We start from the raw sequence: 25,443 nt of genomic DNA on the forward strand, positions 1-25,443 counted from the left end.
TATCCACAACAAAATTCATGGACAACTAGTTTTGAAATCAGAAACCAGTAATTTATTTGTCCAACTGTTTTTGAATTTATTTTAAAAAGGGGGCATTGCGGGGACTGTGCACATGGATGCAGTTTTCTTTCTTTTAGTAATTTGCACAGGTAGAATTGGGTGTAACGTGGCGTTGGCGCTGTTAGGAATGGAACCTAGAATGGTCCAGGCGAATTGTTGTGGTATCCCTCAATTTGGTTAAAAATCGGGGCAGTGGGAGAAACAGAAATCGACTCGTTGGGGTTTGTGTATGACATTGGCAGGTAAACTTCTTGCTCGGGAGACTTTACAGCTGGACAAATATTTTTATGCGTGAAAAATATCACCGTCGTTATTTATTTCAGTGATGCAATCATTTTTACTGGTCTGGGCCACGTGACATCACATTAACAAATACTAACGTGTATGTGGGTGATCTCGACTACAACCTTGGCTTAACAACAGCGACATTGGGTGGACAACTTTGTGTACTACATACATTCACAAATAAAAGGGCACGAATAAGTAAGAGCGTCCATGCAAGATAATTTTGAGCGTTTGTTCGTCCAACATCGGTTGGGGGGGGGGGGGGGTGCAATTTATAAACGGGCGGTTGTCAGCCCAGGACAATATTTAGATCGGTGTGCGACCGCCCCTCTGTTGCATCTGAACAGCCACAGAGCATGATGGTGCCAAGTTCCAACATGTTTTCAAAGTAGCTAGTGTGTAATGTTTTCGTTGTTAAGCCATGTTGTGTTCGCTGCAATCATACCTCTTACGATTATGGCCAAAACGTTCCACTTTATGTCACATGTTACTAAACAGCCAGTACTTGCCAGACATTGCTGCATCTTCCTCAGTGTTGCTGTTGAGCTCTTCATGGCGTCCCTGACCAGTTATCTTCTCAACTGGTCACTTAGGTGCGATGTTTTATCCACTAGATGACTGTCTTCGGTGTTCCGTGGTATATCAAAAGCCTTGGAAAGTAATTTGTACCTTTCTCCAAACTGATGTCTTTGAACAAGATGCGCTGTAAGATGTGACTCCAAACATGTCAGGAAAAGCCGACTAGAACAGCTGAATTTTATTAGATGTTGATTAGGGCAGGTGTGTGCCGACGACGATTTGTTCATTTGAAACAACCACATAGCAAGTTGTGAGGGTGCGCACACTAGTGCAACCTCTTTACCTCCATTTTTTATTCCAATCTCAAGGATTTTGTTTTCAATTTACAGGTGGGATCCACCTGCCTTGTCTGATGGGTTAAAAGATTCACGCTGAAATCAAACCTGTGATGAAAACGTGTTCCTTCAGTTGTGATTTTATTTGACAAACAGCCACTGCAGTGAACATTCAAAAGAATACATTCACAAGGTCCAAATTCATTAATTTCCCTTTTTCTTAATCGCATATAATAAAATAAAATTCACAGCCGGACATATAAGCGTCAGTCACATGCAGCAGGCCCTCGTGTCATAACCTCCCTTTATGACGCAGTGTTGTTTCAGGCAACTTCAAAATAAGTACTAGTAGCTTTATTATAATGGTGACAGGACATCAGCCAGTTCTTGGACTCGATCGTTTATTGTGGAGGTGTAACTAATGTCGCAGTCCATTGCTTTCAAGTTTAACACATTCATCAGCATCTTATTTTGTATACATTTTTAACCAGGCAAGTTGGAGCCTCAGACTCAAACTACTTTTGCGTTAATTACAACAGTTAATCATAAAATTCAGCCAAGTGTCAGCTTACCTTTTTTCAAATGCAGTTTACAAATGTGCCGGTACAGCCAATCTGTCAAATCTCAAATATTGGCAGTGTACCGAGAGCACCTTGATAACAGTAGTATGATGTGCTAATAGCTTCAGGCTGCTTACAAATCTATTGGTAAATAGAAAAAGCTTAGTAAGACTGCATGAACAACCAACTAATCAGCACACTGAAGAAAGGGAGAATAGGGGGTCAGTTTTGTTTTTTCGAACAGAGGAAATTATTCTATAGCTAATTTGCCAAACTTGCGAACACAGATGTGGGCTTGTCAATAAATGCAGCAATCACCGCCCCAAAACTCGCTGAAGAGCTTGCAGGCTCACTAACAACGGTCTAGAATTACCCTATTCATCAAATGGGAACTCTAATGCCAGAAGTAAACCTGAAAAGTCTGGTAAAATAATTTCAGCAACAACTTGACTTCCAAATTTATTTCGATCATTCATGAGCTATTAATTAAAATGTGATACAGACGATGAATAATAAATGACATCATCAACAGTGTGCACAATTAAAAGTTTACTTCAATAAACCTCACGTGTGTTGCAGTGTTTGTTCGTATATATCATGGATTTAAATTTGTCGAAGAGCTGATGGCCAGTTTGAACTACAAAAACAATATAAAAGAAACAGACGAAGCTTTATAGGAAGGCGTCGCACCATTCTTTAAGGCAGTTGAAGCAGTCACCTTGTTGTTTTGAGTTTGCGCCACAAGTGTCCTTAAGCCATTCCCGGAAAAGCTCATTGTCCTTCTTTAGCAGCAGAAATTGTCCAAGGACGACGTATGCCTGGTGAACACAGAATAGAAGCGGAAACGGTTTTAAATCATTTGTGTGTGTCTCTCCCTCTCTCTCTGAATAGTTATTATTAAATTAACATGTATAGAGGTCTAAAAGAAATCCGTCATCCATCTGTCTCCTCACAAACCTCATTCTGTCTGATGGCTTTTTCAGGTAAAGAGCCATTAAAATATAAATAAGCACAGATCAGAGTCTATCAAACTGTTGCACACCCAAAAATTGTGGCAAAAAATAGGTATACAGATCCACAGGAACAAAAAAAGGAACTCCATCATAAGCCAAGAATCTCTCCATGACGATAGTACATACACAAGAAAAAAAATACTATGAATCAAACTGAATATGTGTTACCTTGTCAAAACCTTTCTCCTCCAGTCTTTTGCCAAGGACCTCACCAATGCCGCCAAGAGCAAACACGGGTTTTTCTCCTATTGGCTCGGTCACAAAGTCACGATGTTTCTGTGATGTTGAAGACATGGCTGCCTTGTTGAAGGTCACAAATCAAACAAACCTGCAAGAAAAAGGTCACAAATACAGCTGACTTATGTTTGCTCCAAATTTGGGGTTTTATGAGTTTTGAGCTGTCGCTTGGATGAATTTTTGCTTGGTGTTGCGAGCGAATTGGAAAAAAAACAACAACAAAGCACCAGAGTCACAGACGCACTTTCAGCTATTTATTGAACGTGACAGTCGAACACAAAAATATAAAACAAAAACAATCGCAAGCAACCATGTGATAAGCGGCCGACCAGACTTAACTGCAGATCCACTGGGCTGCCTCCCGAAAAAGCAAACCAAATGATAAATTTAAAAAATATATTTATTTCTGTATTATTCTCTTTATGTTTTGTTATGTTCGTGTATTAATATTTCACAACGCATTACGATTACCTTTCTTTAAAAAAACATGTAAACATAGCATTTTTTTTGAAAGAAATAAATGTGGCAGCTCTTTTTCGTTTGGATGGTTTTTGTGCAGTTGCTTAACTGTACGTTAATAATGCATAAATACATTTCCCCAAATTGTAAATCATCCGTGTACAAATCACCGATATTAAATCAATGACCAACATGGCCCACGTCATTATTGAACATAAATTCTCAAGTTAGCAGCTAAACGAAAAACGATACCCCTGAACACAGACACACACATACGCACCAAGATAGAATTGACATCACCTTTTATTTTCAATCAGATGGACAAGTCGTTCGCGTCTAAGATCGAGCAACAATGGGGTCGTCATCTTGAATTGCGCGCGCAATCATTTGCAACTCCGACATTAAACCACACTGGCTGAATTCAACAATATAATAGAGTTGCTGGTGGGAAAAGATTAGACTATTAGTATGTTTAATGTTCAGACTTGTGTTTTTACTCGATGTGTAGAAAATCTTGTTTGAGTGAGAGTGAAGCACATTAAGGCGCCATATACGATCATGTCTGAATGAGCTTCCCATGTTAGCTAATCTGTAAACGAGGTTAAACGTACATGTTTTATTCTTACCGTTGATGCCAAACGTCGAAAGGAGGCAGTTGAGATAAAGGTTTTTGTTGAAGGCCAATATCTTACCTCCTGGGTCCGATGTCACGTCGTAGTTTCAAATTGGCTGAGTTGTGCTTGCAACGCGCTTCTTTTTCCTGCTTGTCGTCTTCTTCGTGGTCTTTTTCTTCTTTGGTGGTAATTGGCAGTTGGCGAAATAGCTTAATTGCTCATTACCGCCGCTAACTGGACTGGAGTGGCGACAGAAAATGTGCCGCAATAAATGAATAAAAAACTAAACTAAAAATTAAGAAAAGCAAATACAATTGCTAACTGATAATGATGGTGTGATGATGATGACGCGAACCTCGTGAGGATAAGGACATTAGAAAATTTACAAATAATGATTATAATTATTCGGGTTTTGGCCGTGTCATTCGTCGAAGGAGAAAAAGCTGTGCTTGACGGTTGCGCCTTTGTCGGCAACATGTGGACCATCACTGATTTTAGGGAGGCGGAGGGTCGGCGCTAATATACTGTCGTCGCCCCGTTTTATTCAGCGAAAATGTTGATGCTGTTGGTGCGGCTGAATGGATGGCTGGTGGAGCAAAGGATGAGGAGATGAGCGTCCGCTTGAGCGCGGATGTGTTTGAAACTGAGTGGCGGTGCTTGTAATTGAAGCGGATCTAAATAGCACCGCAGAATTGAACCAAATTTAATTGTTGTCGATGGACGCTACAGCTTTTGTTTACTTTCAAACTTAGCTTGTAGCAGACGTGTGTGACGCCATGATTGCTTTAATCATGACGTATCCATGAACACTGGTGAAAGGAAACTTTTGAATCTCTCCTCTTTCATCCATAACCGCTTCAAACTAAAAGGCCGACGTGCAAAATATGTTGCGATTATATTACTGTAAACCATTTTGTTACAGCTGCAAGATTCGTGAAAGCGCTATTAAAATATCGACTGCATAATAATTATTATTATTATACATTCCCATTTGCCAATCCAGTCTCTGGAAGATATTAATGTTGTAGCACCCCGTGGTCGTGTAATGGTATCTGTTGCACTGGAGTTGAACATGTTCTGTCGTTTCTTGTTGAGAGCAGGGCTTGTATTTTATTACAGTTGTCATAGTTTGGCGCCATTTGTCACCTGTCCACTTTACATGTACCATTATTTTTCCACTCACCCATCCTGTATGCCTACCTATTTCAGGTTTACCTGATGACTCAGTGTCTCACCAGACAGATTGCCCACGACGTGCCCATACAAGACTCTGCAGCACTTTTCCATGGGTTGCTCTTCCATTGCTGACCCTGTCTGAGTTCTCTCCACAGTGTGCTCTCCATTTTAAGATCATGCATTTACTCATACCAATTTAACATTCACTAAAACATTTAAGTACAATGTACAAGTCACTGTTCGGGAACTTTTATTCATGACCAAGAACAGCACAAAGCATAATTAAATTTTGCATAATCTTCTCTTGTCATATTTGTGCGCATTAATGACTGTGCGTCTCCATTTTTAAGCAAACACTCATGTAACATTTGTGGTACTCTTTGTGATGTGGGAGAAGCACTGTAGCAGATTTGGACTAGTTAGTGCAACTTTTATTGTTTGGTAGACAAGTTCGAAAAGAGTCTTAAAGTTCAGACATGATAGTGGGCGCCAGGCTGCAGGTCAGCCCTGTGCCGTCTGGCTCCACATTGATCTTCTTCACAACTCCATCTTCCACCAGCATTGCATATCTGCAACACACATGAGCCACGTACTCATTTGGACTTAAATAGCAACTGAAAGAAGTGGGTATATTTTAAGTTACGGTCCAGTCTGGTGTCAAAACAATCCCATCTTTTTGTGATGGTTTCAATATTATATTTAATTTAACTGACAAAAAGAAGCTTACAAATGCAGAGTGTTGTTGCAAAACTGAAACAATGTGCACCTTACCTCTTCGATCTCTTGTTTCCAAGTGCCTGCACAATCTGATCACTGTCAAGTAACAAGTCCACAGCCTACAAAGTTAGAGAGAAACGTGTTGCAAATGTGGTCCCAAAAAGTTGTATTCAACAACAAGGCTGATTGGTTTACCTTTGTGAATGCTCCAGTCGAATCAGCCAACATTCGAACCTATGGGATAAATAAATTCATTTTCGATCAATAATCACAGCTACTGATCACAGTGAAAAATAAAGGGCAGTGAGATGGGAGTAAGCGCTGAAAACAATGTTTCCTCTAAAGCGGACCTTGCCATCTGCTCCATGCTCCTTTCCCCAGGCAGCCATGACAAAAGCATCATTCACAGACACACAGGCCACCTCCTGTACGCCTTTACTCCTCAAATCTGCTGCCTGCTGCACAAAACCTGGGAGGTGAGTCTGAAAGCAAAAGCAGAGAACAGTCAAGTCTGTTGGCAAGGATTATGACAGCCAGGACATGATGACAAATTCTGTTTGTTGCTTGCCTGGGAGCAGCCAGGGGTGAAAGCTCCCGGTACAGCAAAGAGGATGCCTTTCTTCCCCTTGAACAGTTGATCCATTGCCACTTTATTTCCTGGCTCACCCTCTTGGACTTGCACTGCAGGAAGAGAGTCGCCCACCTGGGAGCACAAATAAGTAAATTTGGTTGATCAGAGCAAGCCAAATTGGAGTAGCAAAACATAATATAACATGTAAATTGACTTTTTTTTGTATAGGATTGGACAGATAATTTGTTTCGGTGTTTCTTTGTGTAAAAAGTTTGAGAACCGCTGCTGTGGACTTGTTTCGTAATCATGTTAGTTCTAATTGAAAGTCGCTAGAGGACGACAAAACACAAACACAAAGCAGCAACTCTGTTTAAAATGGCCGAAAAGGCTTTATGAAACATCAAGCCAGACATTGACGAATTAGTGGTACAGTTTTTGTTTTCATTATATTTACTTCAGTGCTCAGAGCTCTTCTGACCAGGCCTGTTATAGATGCAAAGCACAGCATATACTGACAATTTATTAAGCGCTGATATCAAAGTGTACCCGTCAATTATCTGTGATTCAGGTTAAATGATTCGACGTTCTTAAAACTAGTAATGTACCGTGAGACTGTTTTTTGTGATCAATATATGACACATGACAATGCAATGTTGAACAAATGTGCGTAACGTGTAATGCGATCTCTGCTCGTTAGCTGAGACGTGCAGGAGACCCCTAATGTGTGTAAAGTACGGATATACTGGTTTGAGCAACGTTTACGTCATATATTCGGTGGCTGGTGAAGAAAAACTGCAGGTAAAAACTCAACAACGGTAGTAAACAAGTGCATTGCAAGCAAATGCTGTCATGACGACATCATTGTCATTAGCATGACGAGCTACCAAAATACAGTCTTCACACAAGTTCGTTACTGGCCAAGACGATACATTTGCCAAGTAGCAACTGTTATGTTGTTCATTTACATCTTACCTTAATCGGCATTTTGACCAAAGAAGACGAGTGGATCAACCTCACACAATATTCTACGCGGGTGCGTTTAATGACAGTAGTAGCAAGGGAAAGCATTTATGCTAGCTTGCGTTTAATAAAGCTTATGTGACGACGAGGCGTGTCTAGGCGAAGATTTTTGTCGAGAGAGCAGACACGCCTCCAACCTTGCTTCACACGAGAACTGGCAACTGTAGCCGCACCTTTACCTTTATACGCGCATTGGCCAGACCCACGCTAAAACCTAATTAACTGCGCCATCTGCTACCTGGAGGCCGATGCGTGTGATGAGTACCAAAACATTCGATGACATTTGAACGCAGCACGTTAGTCTTTCAACGGAAAGATATATTAATATTGCAGCTAAATTTCTTCAAAGTTGAGCTACACGAAGCATGCGATTAGCGCGTTTTAACTCTAAATGTCTGTCGTTAACACAGAAATTGAATGACCCTGATCCAAACTACAGAAACATGAATCTATTTTTAAAACGTAATTTCTTTGTGCGGGGGTTATTATACTGAGGCTGTTTTGATCCAAACTTGAGATTTGCCACTATGTTTAAAAAAACGAAACTTGTGGGAAGCTCCACCTGCAAAAACAAATACTGTACTTGCAATGTAGCGAACAAAAATATAATTCCTTTTAATCGATCAAGGATTACTCATACATTTGGTAACTACGCTTTAAATACATTTTGAAAAGCTCCATGGTGCATAACGTGAAAGTCAAATTATCGGGTTACAGTATTCTTGGCCCAGGTCAAAATTGACCAGGAACATACTATTGTAAGTCTGCACTGAACATGGCCGGCATGTATGATGCTAAACGGCAGTTTGTAATCACATGTACAGTAACTGTAGTAGAAATGAGACCAATGAAATGAGGTGGGTAGTGTGTCCATTTATTTCACAGCACAAAGCACCTCAAATAATCCACTCCCTGTTTCCTCAAACAGTGGAATATATCACTTTTATTCACAGTGATTTTTAATGTGGACATTTTAGACAAGGACATCAAAACTATTAATCTAACTTCAAAAGAAAACAAAGCCTACACTGAAATGCACAACCAGCAACACGCATCAAAATAAAGCAGTGTCAACAAATAGTAAATTGAGTAAAAAATAGAATTTAATCGTTTAAATAGTCTGTCAAAATACAAACATTGATTTGAGCTTCTAAATAATGTTTAGTGGCTATTTCTCAGAACTGGCAATGCTAAATATTCACAGCGGCTATACAAGGAAACAAGTGTGTTTTGGTAACTTATTGTATTGCTAATTTATATTAAATGTACACAGAAACCACACATGACTTTATAATCGCAATTGCAAAACTGCAAATGACTCCCATTCCATTTGACATTGGTTTCCTATGACCATCTTAACATGGACCTAAAATATACAGTAATAATATGAAGACACTCTATCTTCATGTAAAATGACAACATTTCTTCCACGCATCTCCAAATTTGGTTAGTAAGCAAATTAGAAGCTGTAACCAATAAAAAGTAGATCAACTTTACGGGACAATATCTTTAAAAACAGGTTTGTCGAACTGCAAAACAGTTTATGTACCCCCAAAATCGTTAATGTACTGCAAGTCACAAATGTGAAAAAAGAAATGTCTCCACAGTTATTTGGCTTTTTGGCATACTCTTACACTTATGAAGCCTCACTACTCTGGTGAAAACTTTATTTTGATCCCTGTTATGACAACAACTTTCAGAAAAAAAAAGTTTGTTTAAAAAAAAAGGACTTTTAATGTCCTAAATGAACAGCTTAATCTCCATCTCACAAATTATTTAGTTGTATAAATCCAATTCATTGTCATTAACACCTTAAAAATCCGAGAAAGGAACACGGGGGAAAAAATATTTTGTTAATATTCGATACACCATAAGCAGCACAAATACTGTACATTTTGTAAAGAAGAAATAGTCACATTGCTGGCTTCGTCACCTTCCACTATAAATTGCATGTTGCTAGTTATATTACTGTAACTGTACATGGCTGAAGGATTAATGGCACTTTGGCCAATTTACATACATACATACATACATGGGTTTCAGGAGAATCAGATTTTGACAGCAGATGCATTGAATGTGAACCTCATGACGACGGTCACTTATTTTGGAAGTCTACCATACAGAAAAAAAAATTAAAATCGGGTAGGGATTATGGGATGTAGTCAAAACAAGGGTTCAAAACACAATGTTGCATATGTTGCATTTCTAGTTGCCCTGAGCCCATGACAGGCGCTTTACAAGTTAAAGACACGTACAAACACAAAGTAGACCACACATGAAACAACCGATGACCGGTACTTTGCAATGCACTTCCTCACTGCACAAAACGTACCAAATCTTCTTACAGCACACGGATGGAACGAGTCAGACCAGTTTTCAGAGCAGCATGGCTGAGGTCCAGAACACATATCAAGACAACAACAGTATGGAAAAACAGCAAATGAGGCAGATGCATTTCTTGTCCAACCTCAGTGTTTCGCTCAAAAAAGTGGAACCCATTGGTCGCATATGGAAGCCATTTTTTTTTATGTGCCAACAGGATTAACAAACACATTTTAGTACCTTTACTGTTGATTGAATTACAGTCCATGTTTTATGTTCTGTTGTATATATGTTACAGCGCTTTGTTACAGCTGCAGCTGTTGTGAAAACGCTGTTTAAATAAAGAGGGATACAGGTATTTTATTTACCGTCCAAGGAGCGGATTTTAGTGGCGTGCTTTTCATGTGCACTTCTCCTAGATTATACATTTAAAAAGACTGCTGCAACATTCCAACCAGTAGTTCCAAAAATTCTCACATTCTTAATAGGTCTCTATAGGGCTGCAAAACTAATCAAATTTCACAATTTAGCCTGCCAGGATGAAATGACTCTGATCATCAGCAAAAAAAGGTGGGCTCTGCTGCAAAATTATCAAGCAATTTTTCAACCAATAGTCAGCCAACCAGCAGGGAGCTAACGCATGGTTTAGACGTTAAGATGCTGTAATAAGTGAGAAAAGCCTGCTGAGTCTTGGCAAGAGAAGAGCGTACAGCAAAAATTCGAGATGAAGACCATCAGGAGGAGCTAAAGCATTGAAAGTGACCAGCATCCTTGGCCTAGATTATTTTCGAATTCCGGGCAAGTAATGGAATATAATATTTATTCACTTAGCCCTTGCTAAATTATATAATATATATATATATGTTTAATTTTGCACAAAAAACTGTTTAGTTTGTTGAAAAGCAGTGCAGTCGAAATATTTTCCCTACCATGGTGAATAATTGTGATTTAATAATTGGGATGACAGTATTAATCAAAATAATTGGGATTTGGCCAAAAATGTGCACCACATACCAGGTCCAAACCCGTCCGTGGCTGAAATAAAAGTACTTGGGGTCCTGAGAGTGGAAAACTACCAGCCCATGACTAACTAGGAAGTAACTTACACCATGTTTCATTTTTAAGGTGACAGACAAGAATCAATTATTATATTGCTTTGAGCATATTGCGAGAAAAGTCTTTGAAATAAAATAAAACTGCCTTCAACGGCACTAAGCTATAGTAAATTAATGCACCCTGTGTACTAAAGTGGACCCTCAAGTCTTTTTCGGATATGTTATGGCTTTCATGAGTCACTGTTGCATTCGTTCCAAAGTTCAAAAGCCACATGACTGCAGTCAGTTCTTGACGCCTTCCATGTTCTCTCCAGTGGTTATGCAACTGCAGAATGATGCTACGACGAAACATCACGGAGGCCACAGCAAGTAACTTGGCATTCAGGCTGTATCGCTTCTCTGTTTTTGTCCACACAAATGTGGAACTTGACAGTGCTCACCGAAGCTTTGACAGTTCCAACTTAAGCGCTGGCACAGTCTTTATTTTTAAACCCCGCTTTTTTCCCTCGTGTCAGCTACAACGGAAAAAGAATCCCTTTTCTCATGAATAATTCTCTATTAAAAACCTCTTTTGTGACAAACAATTCACCCACTCATATCGACTCTCTGCGTCATCCTACGTTTGCCGCTTCCTCCCTTCTTAGGGTGAGTCCATCATGGCTTCCAGCATCTCCAAAAATAGTTTGTGCATGGGTATACCGCCACGGGTCTTGATGCTGTAGAAAGTAGTCAGAGCCCGACCGGCGGTCTGCCGCAGTAGTGGCAGCGTTAAAAGGAGGCGCCCGGCTCGCTGGGGATCGTCCGGACGCCGCTGACACTCCAGCTCCAGTAGGGCCTGGTGGAGGAGATCCCGCAGCTTCTGCACAGCCTCCATATCCTCGATGTAAACAGAGTCTGACAGAGCAACAGGGAGGATGGAATGAGCCACTGTGTTTTGTCTCTCAACTTTCCCTAACCTTTATTTACTAAACACTGGATTGCTTTTCTAAACGGCCTGCTGACTTGACTGTAAACCTGAATACTTCCACCTATACATAAAAACATGCAGAGCTCAGCTGCCTCGAAGACTTGTTTTCGGGCGGGTGGGGGAAATTATGCTTATGTTGTTGTATTCACATGGAAACTGTTAGTGCAACTAAACAAGTGTCTCCTGTGCCTGTTTCATATTAGTATCCAATTCATACAAATATCGTGCTTACTGCTCGTTGTTGCCAGCATAGACAGTCAAACCTCGGTTTTCGTCCATAATCCGTTCCAGAAGGCTGTTCGAAAACCGAAATTGTTCGAAAACCGAAACTACGCTCTTTTGAAAAAAAGAAAATGTTTATTGAACACGTGTGCTCACAATGGAAAGCGACACAAGGAAGCGCCACTTCCTCGTCTACCCGAGGAAGTGTCATTTTCTCGTGTAAGGAAGGCCAGAGGAGTCAAGTGGTGCATTCAAGTGCACTCAGTTTGTTCGAGAACCGAAATTTGTTCGTCATCCGAGGCATAAAAAACTTTTGGTCAAAAACCGAATTGGTCGAGAACCGAGACGTTCGAAAACCGAGGTTTGACTGTCTAACAGAGGTGCTTGGTCATTTTGGGTTACATTAACCCTTTCATTGACCCTGTACCCTGGTAACATGATAAGCTGTCCACTATAGTGACTGGTATCCCTGAAAGGGTTAATTTGCTATGAGAGGGCTGAGAACACAAGAAAATTCTCAAAAGTCTGACGATGCGCGGCAATTGCATTGTAACTCATTTAATTGGCTTGCAAAGCGTCCATTTGCACAACAACACGACATCACTGTACCTGAGTTAGTGAGCGCGATGGCTTTTAGCATGACAAACTCCTCTCTGTCCACATTTAGGGCACGGAAACGTCGGGCAAGTTGACTGATTGCCGCATTTAGCTCCGTTAGGCCGGCAACGCGAGACATTTCCTCGTCAAGGACAAAATCCTCGGCGAAGACAACCTCGTCTTCACAGCCAAGCGAGCGGTACGCTACACCCAGCACCAGCACCTCCAGCCAAACGGACTGTAGCACAGACATCTGGTCTGCTAGCGACAGAGACAAGAAGCCTGGCGGGGGAAATACAAAAATGAGAGTGAAGGTTCGGAATGTTAAGGAGGACAACTGGCAGCAGCCTCTAATATGAACAACAAGTCCTGGCAGCAGAACTATAGAGCTCCACATACGGTGATCCACTTGATAAGAAAACCTCCTCCGGCATACAGAAGAGCTAAAACCATTGTGGTCGAACTATCAGCACATTTACAGAATGAAAATTTACCCATCATATAACTGCGGTTTTCACTCTGCGTCGCTTACCCGGAATGTGTTTGGCCCAGCCAATGATGACGACCAGCTCACGGTCGGCAAGGTCGCAAAGGGTCGTAAGGGTGCGCTGGGCCGTGTCAGGCTGGAGGGGGTCAGGCATTGCAAATAACTTTTCTGGCTCGGCGACTAACAGGTGGGACACGATGATGTTTGAAGAACCTGTATCAAAAAAACAGAAAAACACACAAACAAACAGAAAAATAAGTACTCTCACGGTAGAAAGTCATGTGCCTTAAAATGTAGCGGAGGCATTTCAACTCAGATTGTATCAGGATAACATTTGTGAAAAACCAAATCCAAATTGTGTGCTAAAGTGAACAAATTCAATACAATTATTTTAAAGAAAATCACACAGTGACTTGGCTTGATTGGTATATTACAAGAGAAGCTAGCGATAAGTATGCAGTGCAATCACATTTCAGACAACTGTGAAATATTCGTATGATATGAATCTATACGAGTCTATCATAGGATAAAATGATGGGCCTGATTCTGTGAGGGGCTACTTTGTCATTCATAAAATACGATGGGGGTGAATCAATTGTTTGAAGGAGTCCTTGGTTGTGTTGCGCCTTGCTGTGGGGGGGGGGGGGGGGGGCAACTGCAGTACAGTAGGTGGCACTGTTTAAAAAACAAATTTGGATTCGTTTTTGACGTTGTGTTTTGTTAGCGAGTATGTTATGTTCTACGAAACAGCGTTGCACTTTCAAATTTTTCTGTAGGAGCTTTGGTTGCAACAAACCCTTTTCGTTGTCCTTAGTCAATGATAGAGGGACACTCTGGTATGTTGCATTCTCCACTTCAGGGCGTCTTTTGTACTTCTGCCGTCCACCTCGGACCCGATCAAGGCGAACTCCTGCACCGGGACACATTAAAAGTAATGTTTTATGCTGAGAAAACACAAGTTTGAAATAAAAGATTAGCGGTGAAAAGTCAGATAATCTGCTCCGGGTTTGGTGGAAGTCCCACTCACCCTCTTTCAGCATGCCCACTTTGAGGCACTTGGTGAAGCGGCATGCCTGGCAAGCCTTTCTGCGCCTTTTGGTGATCTCACACTCATTCGATGCGGGACAGCTGTATTCAATGTTACCTTCACGCAAGCACAGAAAATGAGAAGATGTTTTAGTCGTCAATCATTAATAAAGGGAGAACAAATGAATGAAAATGATCCTCGCCAATCACCAGAATGCAAAATACATCACGTGCGTATAAACAAGCTGAACAATTGTTACGACTTTGCGATTGAAATGCATGAATAGCATGTCTGTTTATTGGAATTGCTTTGGAAAGGCGCACACCTGCTTGGATGAGGTTCAGTGTTGACAGCAAACACCGGCACACACCAAGCATCACATTCAAGACACTGTCTGTCTCAAGTCACGGATCTGGTAACAGGTAGACAAAAAGGTCTTGCTGCTTTGACGTTTCTAATGAGTGCAGTGGCCTCTCTCGCCCATATATGGAAGCAGTTTGGAAGTACTGGGAATGTACCTAAAGCTGGCCTGCTCGTCCAAATAGATCCATTTCGGGAGAAGTCGTCCCCCCCCCCCCCCCCCCCCCCCAGGGAGGTGACCAAGAACCCAATGCTCACTCCATCAGAGCTCCAGCGCTGATCTGTATAAAGAGGTGACCCTTCCAATAAGACAACCATCTCTGCAGCAACCCACCAATCAGGCCTGTACGGTGGTTAGAAACCATAAAGGAGCCAACACACGTTGGTAAAAGCCACAAGTCAGTCCGGCTGAAATTTGCCTCAAAGGTGAGACTAAATTCTCTGGTCTGATGAGACAACAATTGAACTCTTTGGTGTGAATGCTTGGAGAAAACCAGGCACAACTCATTACCCGACCAAAACCATCCCTAAAGTGAAGCACGGTTTGCAGTAGCATGCTTCTGCGGGGATGTTCTTTACCAACTGGAACTGGGGAACTTGTCGGAATTGAGGGAAAGATTCATGCAGTAATGTACGGAGACACCCTGGATGAAAACCTGCACCAGAGTTTTCTACAGACTGGGGTGATGGTTCATCTTTCAGCAGGACAACAACCTGAACCACACATCCAAGATGTCAAAGGAGTTACTTCAGGATGACTGAGTCAAATGACAAGCCAGAGCCTAGGCTGGAATCAGAGGACTGTTCAGAATCAGAATCATCTTTATTGGCCAAGTATGTAGAACACACAAGGAATTTGTCTCCGGTATAACACGCTGCATTAGTATCATCGTAAACAACAAATCATTGAACCATTTTAGAGTAACCAGTAGCAGTATTTGTAGTACAAGAAGAGTGACTACGTCAGTGACTGTTCAAATGATGTATTGTTAAAGCTCCACATTTAAACCTTCGGCTGTTTCGTGGCTTAAAATTTCAGAAGGTGTCAATTGCAAACCATAAGAAATTTCATCTATGCTGCATGTCATACGTAAGCATATTTGAAAATAAAGATGACCTTGACCTTGATAAGAATTGTTCATCTCTGCATCTCCGAGTTAAGAGCATCCAATGCAAAGTGACAGTTGAATTATCAAAATTCAGAGTTCCATTTTCTGGGCTTCAATTCATCTGAGGTGGTCTGATATAAATATGGAAACTGAGTTTTGTGGAACTCATCCGTTGACTGTGTTTACCCCCATGGCATTATCCGGGAGTGACGTTGTGACATATGCTACCATCAAATAAACACCATCTTCTATTTATGAAACATGAAAACGGTAAATATTCTGGTCTTCGGCATTATGAAATGCACATTTACTGAACCGGCCTGCTGTCCATGCGAAACTTTTAAAACTAAATAAAAATAATAAAAATTGTGTCTTCACGATATTTTACTTGACATTGCCAGCATAAAAAAAAAAAAAAGAATCAACAACGAGGCAAAGCTGTTTTACAGCTCAAGCCATACCTTGGATGGTTCTCTTGAAGAAAGCTTTGCAGGCTTCGCACGAAGCCACGCCGTAGTGGTAGCCTGAAGCCACATCCCCACACACCAAACACAGCCTCTTGGGTAACGTGCTCAGGGCATACTTGCACCGCCCGGCTCCATTTCCAGTGGATCCCTCGTCTGCTCCATCTCCACTCTCGTCTTTGAAGTGGCAACGCAAGGCTGGTGTGTAGAGCGGCGGCGAATAGCGTTTAGCACCGTCTCCTCTGGCCTCTCCACCTCCACTTTGAGAGGAGTCAGAGGAGGCCCCGCCGGGACTCGTCCGACCTCCACCACCTCCCTCTGGACTGCTCGGTTCTGCCTTGATGTAGACATCTGACCGGCGATCCCTGGAAGACATGTTGTCTAGAGGGCAAGAAAATATACAGAGTAAATAACAGTTTTAAAGTATTTGGCGCAGCAGTAAGACGTCTTGCAGCAGACAAACTAAAGCTCAAGGGTGCAGCACCCTTTATTGGAGCCCATCACACTGACATCTCTCCTTTTGTGCTTGCATGTGTGGGCTGGTTTGGTGTGCGGTGTGCAACAAAAATATATTGCAGAGTGAAAATTGAATTATGATAGATATACAAACAATATGATACAATTAAATCACTGTTACTGCATTGCGGTCCAATAGGTTAACTTTAACTTGACATTTTCATTATCATCAAGACGGCAGCCTCTGCGGTCAAAGTGTAAATGCTTTCCGCGAGGAGCGACAGGACCCTGCCAATATCCAAGCAGCACTCTCGCCACATTAAGCCGTTAGAAATTTCCCCACTGTGGGACTAATGAAGGATTATCTTATCTCCCTCCAACTATACTGATCACTACTGAATTACTTGGGATAGCGCTCATTGAGAGTTGCCACTTAAGTAAGAAATAGAGTGGCACAGAAAAGCCTCGTTTGTTTCCTTGCATCTTCTCAACTATTACTTTAAAGTCATGAAATCAACGCATTGGATTCAACCAACCCAAAACCTTCCACGCCTATTAAAAAGGCGCCGTCTTTAAGTCAGGCCAGAGTGAAGTCTTTGTCACTGGCATCTCCGCAAATTAAAATAGCCAAGGTGACTGGATGAAGGTCACGCTGCTCGTAAAGCAGACTCGCTCTTCACTTTCCAGACGCATAACTAATGTTATAATGTGTGAAGCTGTAAGAGTGCTGCGGCAATAACACTTTCCCTACTCTCAATGTCTATAACGGCCATTGGGTGGAAAAGTAAAATGACAGCAAGCACGCTTAGGCACACAAAGTCCGTACTGTATATGCGATAAGACGCAGAAGGACATCTGCACAGCAAAACTTCACCGTTAAAAATATGGTCAAAAGAAATACGAAAGCGTTTAGGCCAGTTAAAAGAGGAAGTATTGTCCATCATTTGGTTCAATGGATTATTGCATTTTAATAGACTATATTGCCAATAAGTGGAGACATGCGTGAAGCACAGACAATGCCACAATACAAAACTGAACTCGATTGTCATTTTCGTCTCTCAGCCTTTTAACGCCCTTTTAACATCCTGACTATTATGTATACCTTAATCACCTTGAGTAAGATGTAGTCGTCTTAATAGTGGTGGTTAAATTCCAGAGACATGGGCAAAGGACAAACTTGTCTTTGGTAATAAAATCTAATGGATCTACTATGGGGGCAAGCAGGTGGGCTCCGATTTGTGTTAGATTGAAAATTCAATAGACTACCGTGCCAAACAAAGACAAAAATGTTACAATAAGAACCAGATATGTTCCAACCAAAGTTTAGACATTGGAAATACTCTACCTAAAACTATTTGACTCTTTCAAAACAAAAACAAAAAACACGATACGTTTGGACAAATGACAGTCTGTAAGGAGGATGAGATGAGCCTTCAGTGAATTAAATCACTGTGCAGGAAATGTTTTACAGTTGTGTTGATAATCCATCCAATCCCGTTCATGACAATACTATTCCATCCAGAGTCGCCTACGTCCTACGACGTCAACACTGAGTGCATTTACTTGACGTGGCATTTTAGAAACAAGTTCGTGATGGGCCAAAGAAAACTAGTCATTCATATAAATGACAAATTTAGCCGTGGTGGTAGTGTGTCACAACAACACATAAAAATCCCAAGGATTTATCTAAATGCTAAATCCCAACAAAATCAAAATATCAATCACAACTAACTTTGCATGATTTGCATATATCAACCCAGCACAACATCCCATGCAATCGCAGCTGGTAACTTCGGCCCGAGTTTGCCTCCTCAGACATGTGAATGTAGTCAAGAGGTTGGTCTCACTGCAAAACCGAGATATTTAAAAGTGGCTGTCTCCCACCAAAATGGATTATTCCAAATTACAACCAATGTGAATTTGAGTGGAATCTGTCGTCGGCGCTTTACCATGTGCATCGCTGCACCCACCGACCTCTTCAACAGAAAAACATTTCGAATCCGATGCGGCCGTCGAAGTAAATCACTAACTGCATCTCACTCAATGTAAACCGGTTCCACTCACTTGACGGGTGTTTTGATTTGCCATAGAAACTACAATCTAGCAAATCTACAAACACATTAGCATTGGCGTTTACATTAGCGAGCACTTTAAACGGGGAAGTTAGCTTCCATTGCTAACTAGCGAGCAGTTCTCAAGGGTTAAGTCACAGTGACAACGCTACATCCTCTTGGCCCGAGATTTATTTTGATCACTAACCCAGACCAGGCTACGTTTTACCTGATAGGGAAGACCGGCGTGGCGCTTCAGTCCCCGGGGTGCGTTCCACTAGAGTGAAAAGCAGTATCCCGGCTGCCCGCTGCGAGCTCCAATGTTGCTATGTGCCAAGCTAAGCGGTGCTACGTCTCCCAGTCAAACAGCTGTTTGGTCAACAAACACTTCCGAGACGATTAGAACAATCTGAATACAGATTTGCCGTTGGACGCCGTTATTAAATGCTGCGAATGAGTGAATGAATATCACGGTTCACATATCCAAACAACTCCCAAATAAATCACGTCGTTCAATTACACATTCCAGTTTTGCACCTCTTTCAATAACTTGGATTTTACGATGTATTAAAATTGCATTTGCTAACATGAAGACAACACTGAATGTGGTTTTGCGCAGGAAAATGGGAACTCACAATGAATGCAGTAATTGGGAAGCGTTCACACAAGAATTACATCAATTTGTTTGATTATTGTTGATTACCTCATTTCATGCTCAATAACCGCGTCACAATTTCTCAATGAATGGAACTGCAAAATAATAAAATACTCAGCACATTCAGGATGGTTGAGTCGCTGCAAGAAGGCTATGTCATGGACAGAAAGGGAATGATGTCATGGATTCTCTGAAAGAATTCATAACACTAAGTGGGCAATCAACATATATTTGCAGGGATGTCCGAGTCACACGGGTAGCTTGCAAATTCTCCCCCCAAAAATCCCATCCCCCAAAGTGTAGCAGTTTTTATGACGAACTTTGCATACATTCTTCAAAGCTGCACATGAATCTATATATTTAAATCATCAATGTGTGTGTATGTGTGTGTGTGACAGAGAGAGAGAAATTTTTCAATACCAGATAGTTTAGTGTATTAGTTATTGACCAAAAAAAACATGCTATTAAGCATTTATTGAGCGGTCCAGCATGTGCTTATTTGGCAGAGATAGGGATTCCGATTATAGCTTGTACTGTAGTGCATAAACCAGGAGTTATTTATTTGAATTGCCACAATTCCTGAGCATGTATATGCAATTTTGAAGAGTAGTGCAATTTTTAGTTTAGAAATAGACATCTGATTTATATTTCTATATTTCACAGTCTGCATGCAACACCAGTGAAATAATAGACTTATGCAATAATATCATAACAAGTTACAACACGGGACATCATTCAAATAGGTCTTAATACTACTTGAGAAATACAGGTCTGCAAGTGTTTGGACCGCAAACAATGCAGACAGCAACCTAACACAAATACCGCACAATCATTTGCCAACAAACAAACCCAAAAGTGCACAATATACCATAACAATGGGTGCAACAATAGGAACCCCTCAACTGTGACTAAGTACCCCGCTTCCAGTTCCGATCTTTAAATTGCACTTTACTACATAAATATGACGTAAATGATTCATCAACTTTAAAACTGTGAATGGCATGCACACAATTACCAGTAGGTATGATAGAGCGCTCATTACCTGTTTGCTGGACTGGAAGCCTATATACAGTAAGCGATTCCCAGGGTCTGCTGTAGGTTGTCGACAGCTGTTATCGGGACACCTGCAAAGTAAATGAAGGTCTGTACTGAATGCTACATAGGTTTTTGGGATTCTGCAGAAAGATTTGTGTTTCATAAGACAGGAATCGTAAGTGTAGTCATAAATCCTGCCACTAAAAATTATCAATTGTGACCAGAGGCAATGAAAGCACTGGTGAATAGAAAAAAAATGGGACATAATCCCTGAAACATATAACACGCAAGATGTATTCAGATTTATGGACAAGACTCAACAAACCGCCCCCCTTATGCTGCGTGATACACTCCAAAGGTCAAAGTCACAGGAATGCTTCAAGGACAGACAGTAAAGACAACACCTTGTCTCTCACTCATACTAAGTTGGGAGCTGAAGTTTGCTCATAGCTCTGTCTAATATTGGATCGCATCATTAATTGGTTGTAAAAATGTGACAAAAGATCACATAAATACTCTGTCAGTTATTTAATACCTCATGTGCAGCATACGCAATCAGAATGCCGACGCTGAAGCCGACACACTTAAACTCCATGTGTGTCAAGTACAATGTCCTTTAGGTGAGACATTGTTTTGATGCGAATTGACTTGGCGCATAGTGGTCTTTGTCTGTGATTACGCATCAAATAAGTGCATTTAAAAGTGATTTAGAGGTTTGCATATGCTGTGCACCGTGCAGCCACCAGGAACAGCACCCAGGGGTGACCTTGCCTACTGATCTCGAACCGGTGAAAGGTTAATTGTCAAAGTGGATTATACCTTCAGATCAGTGATCTCAATCCTAGACCAGCAGGCTTGGTTACATTCAGAGGTCAGTGTGGTGAGACAGGAAGTCTATTAACTCAGAAAATGATAACACGCGAAAGTTAAGGACCCTCAACTCTGGACTGTTGTAGTGGGCAGTACATGGAAATCACGGCCCGCTGCATTTTTATTAGTGGTAATCTGGATGCAATCAAACGGCTGCATATTTTGTCCTAGTAACAGTACATCCTGTTTAAATATTGTATGGGGGCTTTCAAAGACATTGTGGCTTGATTGTGAAACTTTAAGGCCTTTAATGACGTCTAGAAGTAGTGCTTTTGTGCACAGGCACATGTGGTGTCTGCAGTAAATTATCGACGGAAAGACAACTAAATGATCAATTCCCCAGCGGCTAGTGCCCCCTACCCCCAATAACGTGACCACGCCAACTTCACTCTGCCCAGCGTGCATACAAATCAAGCTACCGTGGATTAAAAACGGCAGCACATGCACCACTAGCAGATAACCACAAATATATATTCAGATTCCCGCTATTTATTCTGATACTTACCAGGAACAACAGAAACCGGGTTTTATATCTGGGGCCAAGCAGCTCTGTGGGACGAGCAAGTCCACCGTTCGCTTGAGCGATCTGACGGCACTGTTAAGCAATATAATGTTTGTCACACCTGACGGTGACTTGGCCGAGGAATTCGTGATGACAGCTCCGGGCGACACGGTCTTCTTCGCGTGCTTGGTACCAAGACACAGGTATTAAAATCCTCACCTTCGACTCACACAGCTGAATCTGTCTTTACATAGTCCAGTTTCAAACAAGTCAATACTGCATCCTGTTACGACCAATTCAGAATAAAATCCAGATGATGCTTAACAGTGAAGGTTTTGGTTTGGTCAGGTTGGCAATATGCATATTCCAAATTTGATACTATAATATATATTTATACTGCACACACATCTCTATTACCTAGCGATTAATACAATTACAATTGCAACGGGTCAACTTTTTATTTTAGCGTATGTAACATAAACTTCCGGTGTTCCTTGAGTTTTACTAACTTGGTACACTAAGTGACGTCAGACCTTGTCCCGTGCCCCGGCTCCTCCCGCTGAGCAATTTGCGTCTGCTTTACCGCTACGTCTCCACGTACGTGTCATCCACTAGCGTCATCGACTTCTTAACGAGGGCAAGCAACTCCTGCAGAAAATTTTAGATCAACTAAAAATACGCGTACGGCAGTGAAGTAATTTCAGATGTGTTTTCCTCATTTCTGAAGATTTCTCCTAGTTATTAATTAACCTACACAAAATTGCAACATGCAACAATATGTATAAATGTACTTCCTGATTATGTCACATGATACCCAGGCCACTGTACGATTTTATTTTGTATTCTTATTGTTACAATCGACATGGGAGAGCTGCAAAGAGAGAACTTGTGAAAACTATGCAGTCTGTCTCGTGACACTGGCCCCGTCACCGCAGTGGCTAAAAGGGCAACATGAAATTCATTCCCCTTAATACAGATTCGATTGCAAGTATTTCAACCGTTTCACTGAAATAAATAGAGGTATATTTTTCCAAATACTGTAATGCTTTGTCAAAAGCCGAAACACTTGGGTATACTGACACTATTGTCCATTTCATAAATAAAACTAAAAAGTCATATCTTGATTTAAAAAGACAACTTAGGAACATGCGTTGATGTACATTTGTCTGTATTTAGCCTATTGCGTGTTACTAACTAATCCCCCTCCCTGAACACTGTAGTTGCGTCAAAGGTGCGCCTCGTTGTGGTCACGCGTGAAATGGGCTGCGGGTGCAGGATGGTCGTGGCGCGCGCACACGAGAGGAAAAACTGACGGTGGTGTCATTACGACCTTGAAGCAAGGTCATTGAGTCTCTACTGCAGACACTGCAATTCTGCGGGACTGCATCGTGCTGGTGCAGTGTGAATTCTAAACCTGGCAAAACCGGTCCTTCTTCGGGTTTTATAGAATGACATCAAATTTGCCTAAAATTTGACAATATAACAGGCCGCATTATACAATCTATTTTGCCACAAGATAGATTGGAACCACATACTATGAATGCCATCTGGGGTCCCAGGGGTGCCTCTTACAGAAGGTCCTGACCTTAGACAGGTGACAGCTGATAGACTACATAAATACCAAGACGCCATCGTACAGGAAAAGCACATTACTGCATCAATGAGTCATAATAGCAAAGCTACCAGAGAATCCATGTTATATACACTACATTTCACACGTATTGATGAGCAGACACAAATTGTTACTCGGTCAGTAGGCGCATACGTTGAAGCTTTTAAGGCACTGCAGTCTTCCTAACCTAGACAGAAGCAACACAAATAAACTAGAACACGAGAAGATAAGGCTCAGTGTTCTGTTAAACGTTTGCTGCTGATTAGAATGCTTTTACTATTTACACAAGCTAACATGTCAGTTCACAGTAATGACCGACACTGCAATGTCAGCGAGGTTTGTTCCATGGAGTTGATCTTGATTTGAACAGTTAGTTGTTTAAAAAATATATATCAGTAGCCCCAGCCTATGCAAGTTGACAGCATAGGCTATCTCTACGGGGTTGAGGATTTGTTTAAAATAACACACACACAAAGACAGAATATCGTTTCGAACTGCAGGTCAGGAGTGAAGTGTACAGACGAGTCAGTATTCTCCCTCTGGTGGCAGCAGCGGGGAGAGTACAGCAGTGGTATTCATGGCATTCTAGCGGCGGAGCGTGTGTGTGCGCGTGCGTTGGTGTGTGTCCTCCAGTAAAAGGTCACCCACTGCCGGCGCACATCATCACAGCCTGCTGACTTCCTGAGCGCCGTGCCAGAAGGCTGCCTGTCATCTTTATACATGCTACAGTAAACTGTCCCATTTGCTGTTGGAGGGAGGGGGTATACCCGATTACTCACATCATCTCTGCATTCTTCTTATTCAACAACATAGCGGCAAATAAAGACGAGATTAATTTATGTGCATATGTGATGAATATTATTCATATTATACTGCATCTTGTAATGGTTGGATATTTGAACACAAATGGTGGAGCAACACATGAAGATTGATATCATAACAATGCTGATATTCTTTATCCACAACAAAAATGACCAAATAGCACATCACCTTACTAAGTCATTTACAGTAGTTGAATACATTCTGTTCTTGTTTGTTTGTGGATTCATGACTGCTGTATACTTCCTCTCGGTGGCCAAGGCAGGCGCACCTGCAACATTTTGCCATCTTTGAGGAGGATACATTTCTAGAATAATGGCATTCGCACTCATTTCAGTGCGGAATGGTGATTTGAGTGTTTTGAGTTACGAGCGCGATCACAGAATTCATTTAACTCTCATCTCAAGCACCACTTTATATCCCTTGCATAGGGAGTAGAAAGAACGAACATTAGTTGTACTAAATCAATTTCAGACAATCACTGGCTTAAATGACCTTGGTTAACAGCAAATTTAATCAGAGATGGCTTTGTGTGTCTGGAAACATATTTTGACACTGATTTTAAAACATGTTTGGACTTTTTTCCGAGCACATCAGGTTTTTGAGACATTTTCATTTTTTGTTTTTAAGTTTGACCTTGAAAACATTGCACAATACAGATTTTACCTTCCGTCCTAATTTCTAGCTATGACATTTCAGAAAAAAAGTCCACTTGTTGCTGAACCTAATCCTGAATTCAGAAATAATACGAATATATTGCATACGACATTATTGTTATATTTTTTAAAAACCTGATGTGCTAGAAAAAAACGAGGGTAGGAATCAGCGCAAAACAAATCTAAAAAAGTTTACTTGCATCTCTGATTAAAAAAAATATTTTAAAAAATGTTGGTCAGTTTTATCACGTCAGATTTAAAGTGGAATATCATTGAGACAAAGCAATAACATTCTATCAAGATAAAAATCCCAGAGTAAGGTACTTACAAAATACCCACACAATTGAATGTCAATTTCATTCAGCTGCTTATCTTCATTTCTTGTTTTGTTGTATTTTTTTCCTAACTTCTCTCAATGTATCTCCAGGCATGGTGATTGTATTCTCTTCCAGGCTCTAAGTGTTTCACCTGTCTGCAATCATCATCACATGCACCTCTTGTGTATATTTAGTCTGTCTGTGTGCGTGTGCTCCCTCTTCCATGTGCCACTTGTACTCACCACGTATGAGTTTTAGCAATTTATTCTTGGCACTTAGCATCCAGTCTGTTTG

At 41.2% G+C, this 25,443-nt stretch overlaps 3 protein-coding genes across 6 annotated transcripts; all 3 read right to left on the minus strand.

The window, feature by feature from the left end:
* Nucleotides 1-2,205: 2,205 nt before the first annotated feature.
* Nucleotides 2,206-4,277, minus strand: banf1 (barrier to autointegration nuclear assembly factor 1). Of its 2 annotated transcripts, none has more exons than XM_086131904.1 (3): nucleotides 4,161-4,277; nucleotides 2,941-3,100; nucleotides 2,206-2,577 (listed from the first exon to the last, which is right to left on the minus strand). In XM_086131904.1, exons 2-3 carry the CDS (start codon nucleotides 3,064-3,066, stop codon nucleotides 2,431-2,433), a joined length of 273 nt encoding a protein of 90 aa, XP_085988030.1. In that variant the 5' UTR covers nucleotides 3,067-3,100; nucleotides 4,161-4,277; the 3' UTR covers nucleotides 2,206-2,430. The 2 variants fall into 2 exon arrangements, with proteins under 2 accessions (XP_085988030.1, XP_085988031.1); XM_086131905.1 differs by having other exon boundaries at nucleotides 4,095-4,256.
* Nucleotides 4,278-5,491: 1,214 nt separating this feature from the next.
* prdx5 (peroxiredoxin 5) lies at nucleotides 5,492-7,810 on the minus strand. The gene is made up of 6 exons (XM_086131908.1): nucleotides 7,519-7,810; nucleotides 6,544-6,678; nucleotides 6,326-6,457; nucleotides 6,171-6,209; nucleotides 6,030-6,094; nucleotides 5,492-5,827 (listed from the first exon to the last, which is right to left on the minus strand). The coding sequence occupies exons 1-6, from the start codon at nucleotides 7,612-7,614 to the stop codon at nucleotides 5,722-5,724; spliced, it is 573 nt and encodes a 190-aa protein (XP_085988034.1). The 5' UTR covers nucleotides 7,615-7,810; the 3' UTR covers nucleotides 5,492-5,721.
* A 609-nt stretch (nucleotides 7,811-8,419) lies between these two features.
* On the minus strand, nucleotides 8,420-21,995 carry esrra (estrogen-related receptor alpha). 3 transcript variants are annotated; one of them, XM_086131037.1, is made up of 8 exons: nucleotides 21,867-21,995; nucleotides 20,381-20,462; nucleotides 16,174-16,557; nucleotides 14,244-14,360; nucleotides 14,013-14,126; nucleotides 13,262-13,429; nucleotides 12,742-13,011; nucleotides 8,420-11,837 (listed from the first exon to the last, which is right to left on the minus strand). In XM_086131037.1, exons 3-8 carry the CDS (start codon nucleotides 16,550-16,552, stop codon nucleotides 11,584-11,586), a joined length of 1,302 nt encoding a protein of 433 aa, XP_085987163.1. In that variant the 5' UTR covers nucleotides 16,553-16,557; nucleotides 20,381-20,462; nucleotides 21,867-21,995; the 3' UTR covers nucleotides 8,420-11,583. The 3 variants fall into 3 exon arrangements, with proteins under 3 accessions (XP_085987163.1, XP_085987162.1, XP_085987164.1); XM_086131036.1 differs by having other exon boundaries at nucleotides 21,749-21,980; XM_086131038.1 differs by lacking the exons at nucleotides 20,381-20,462; nucleotides 21,867-21,995 and adding an exon at nucleotides 18,913-19,052.
* Nucleotides 21,996-25,443: the final 3,448 nt, after the last annotated feature.

The sequence above is a fragment of the Hippocampus guttulatus genome, chromosome 15 (genome assembly GCF_054856545.1).
Source record: "Hippocampus guttulatus isolate MCC_2025c chromosome 15, RoL_Hgut_1.0, whole genome shotgun sequence".
Lineage (NCBI taxonomy): Eukaryota > Metazoa > Chordata > Actinopteri > Syngnathiformes > Syngnathidae > Hippocampus > Hippocampus guttulatus.

Coding starts and splice junctions, on each gene's coding strand:
- banf1 (XM_086131904.1), bottom strand. CDS start 3,066: ATGTCTTCAACATCACAGAAACATCGTGACTTTGTGACCGAGCCAATA. Junction 2,578..2,940: donor AGGAGAAAGGTTTTGACAAG/GTAACACATATT, acceptor TGTGTTCACCAG/GCATACGTCGTCCTTGGACA.
- prdx5 (XM_086131908.1), bottom strand. CDS start 7,614: ATGCTTTCCCTTGCTACTACTGTCATTAAACGCACCCGCGTAGAATAT. Junction 6,458..6,543: donor TCACCCCTGGCTGCTCCCAG/GCAAGCAACAAA, acceptor TTTTGCTTTCAG/ACTCACCTCCCAGGTTTTGT. Junction 5,828..6,029: donor GGAAACAAGAGATCGAAGAG/GTAAGGTGCACA, acceptor TGTGTGTTGCAG/ATATGCAATGCTGGTGGAAG.
- esrra (XM_086131037.1), bottom strand. CDS start 16,552: ATGTCTTCCAGGGATCGCCGGTCAGATGTCTACATCAAGGCAGAACCG. Junction 14,361..16,173: donor CTTCAAGAGAACCATCCAAG/GTATGGCTTGAG, acceptor GCTTGCGTGAAG/GTAACATTGAATACAGCTGT. Junction 13,012..13,261: donor CTGGGCCAAACACATTCCGG/GTAAGCGACGCA, acceptor TTCCCCCGCCAG/GCTTCTTGTCTCTGTCGCTA.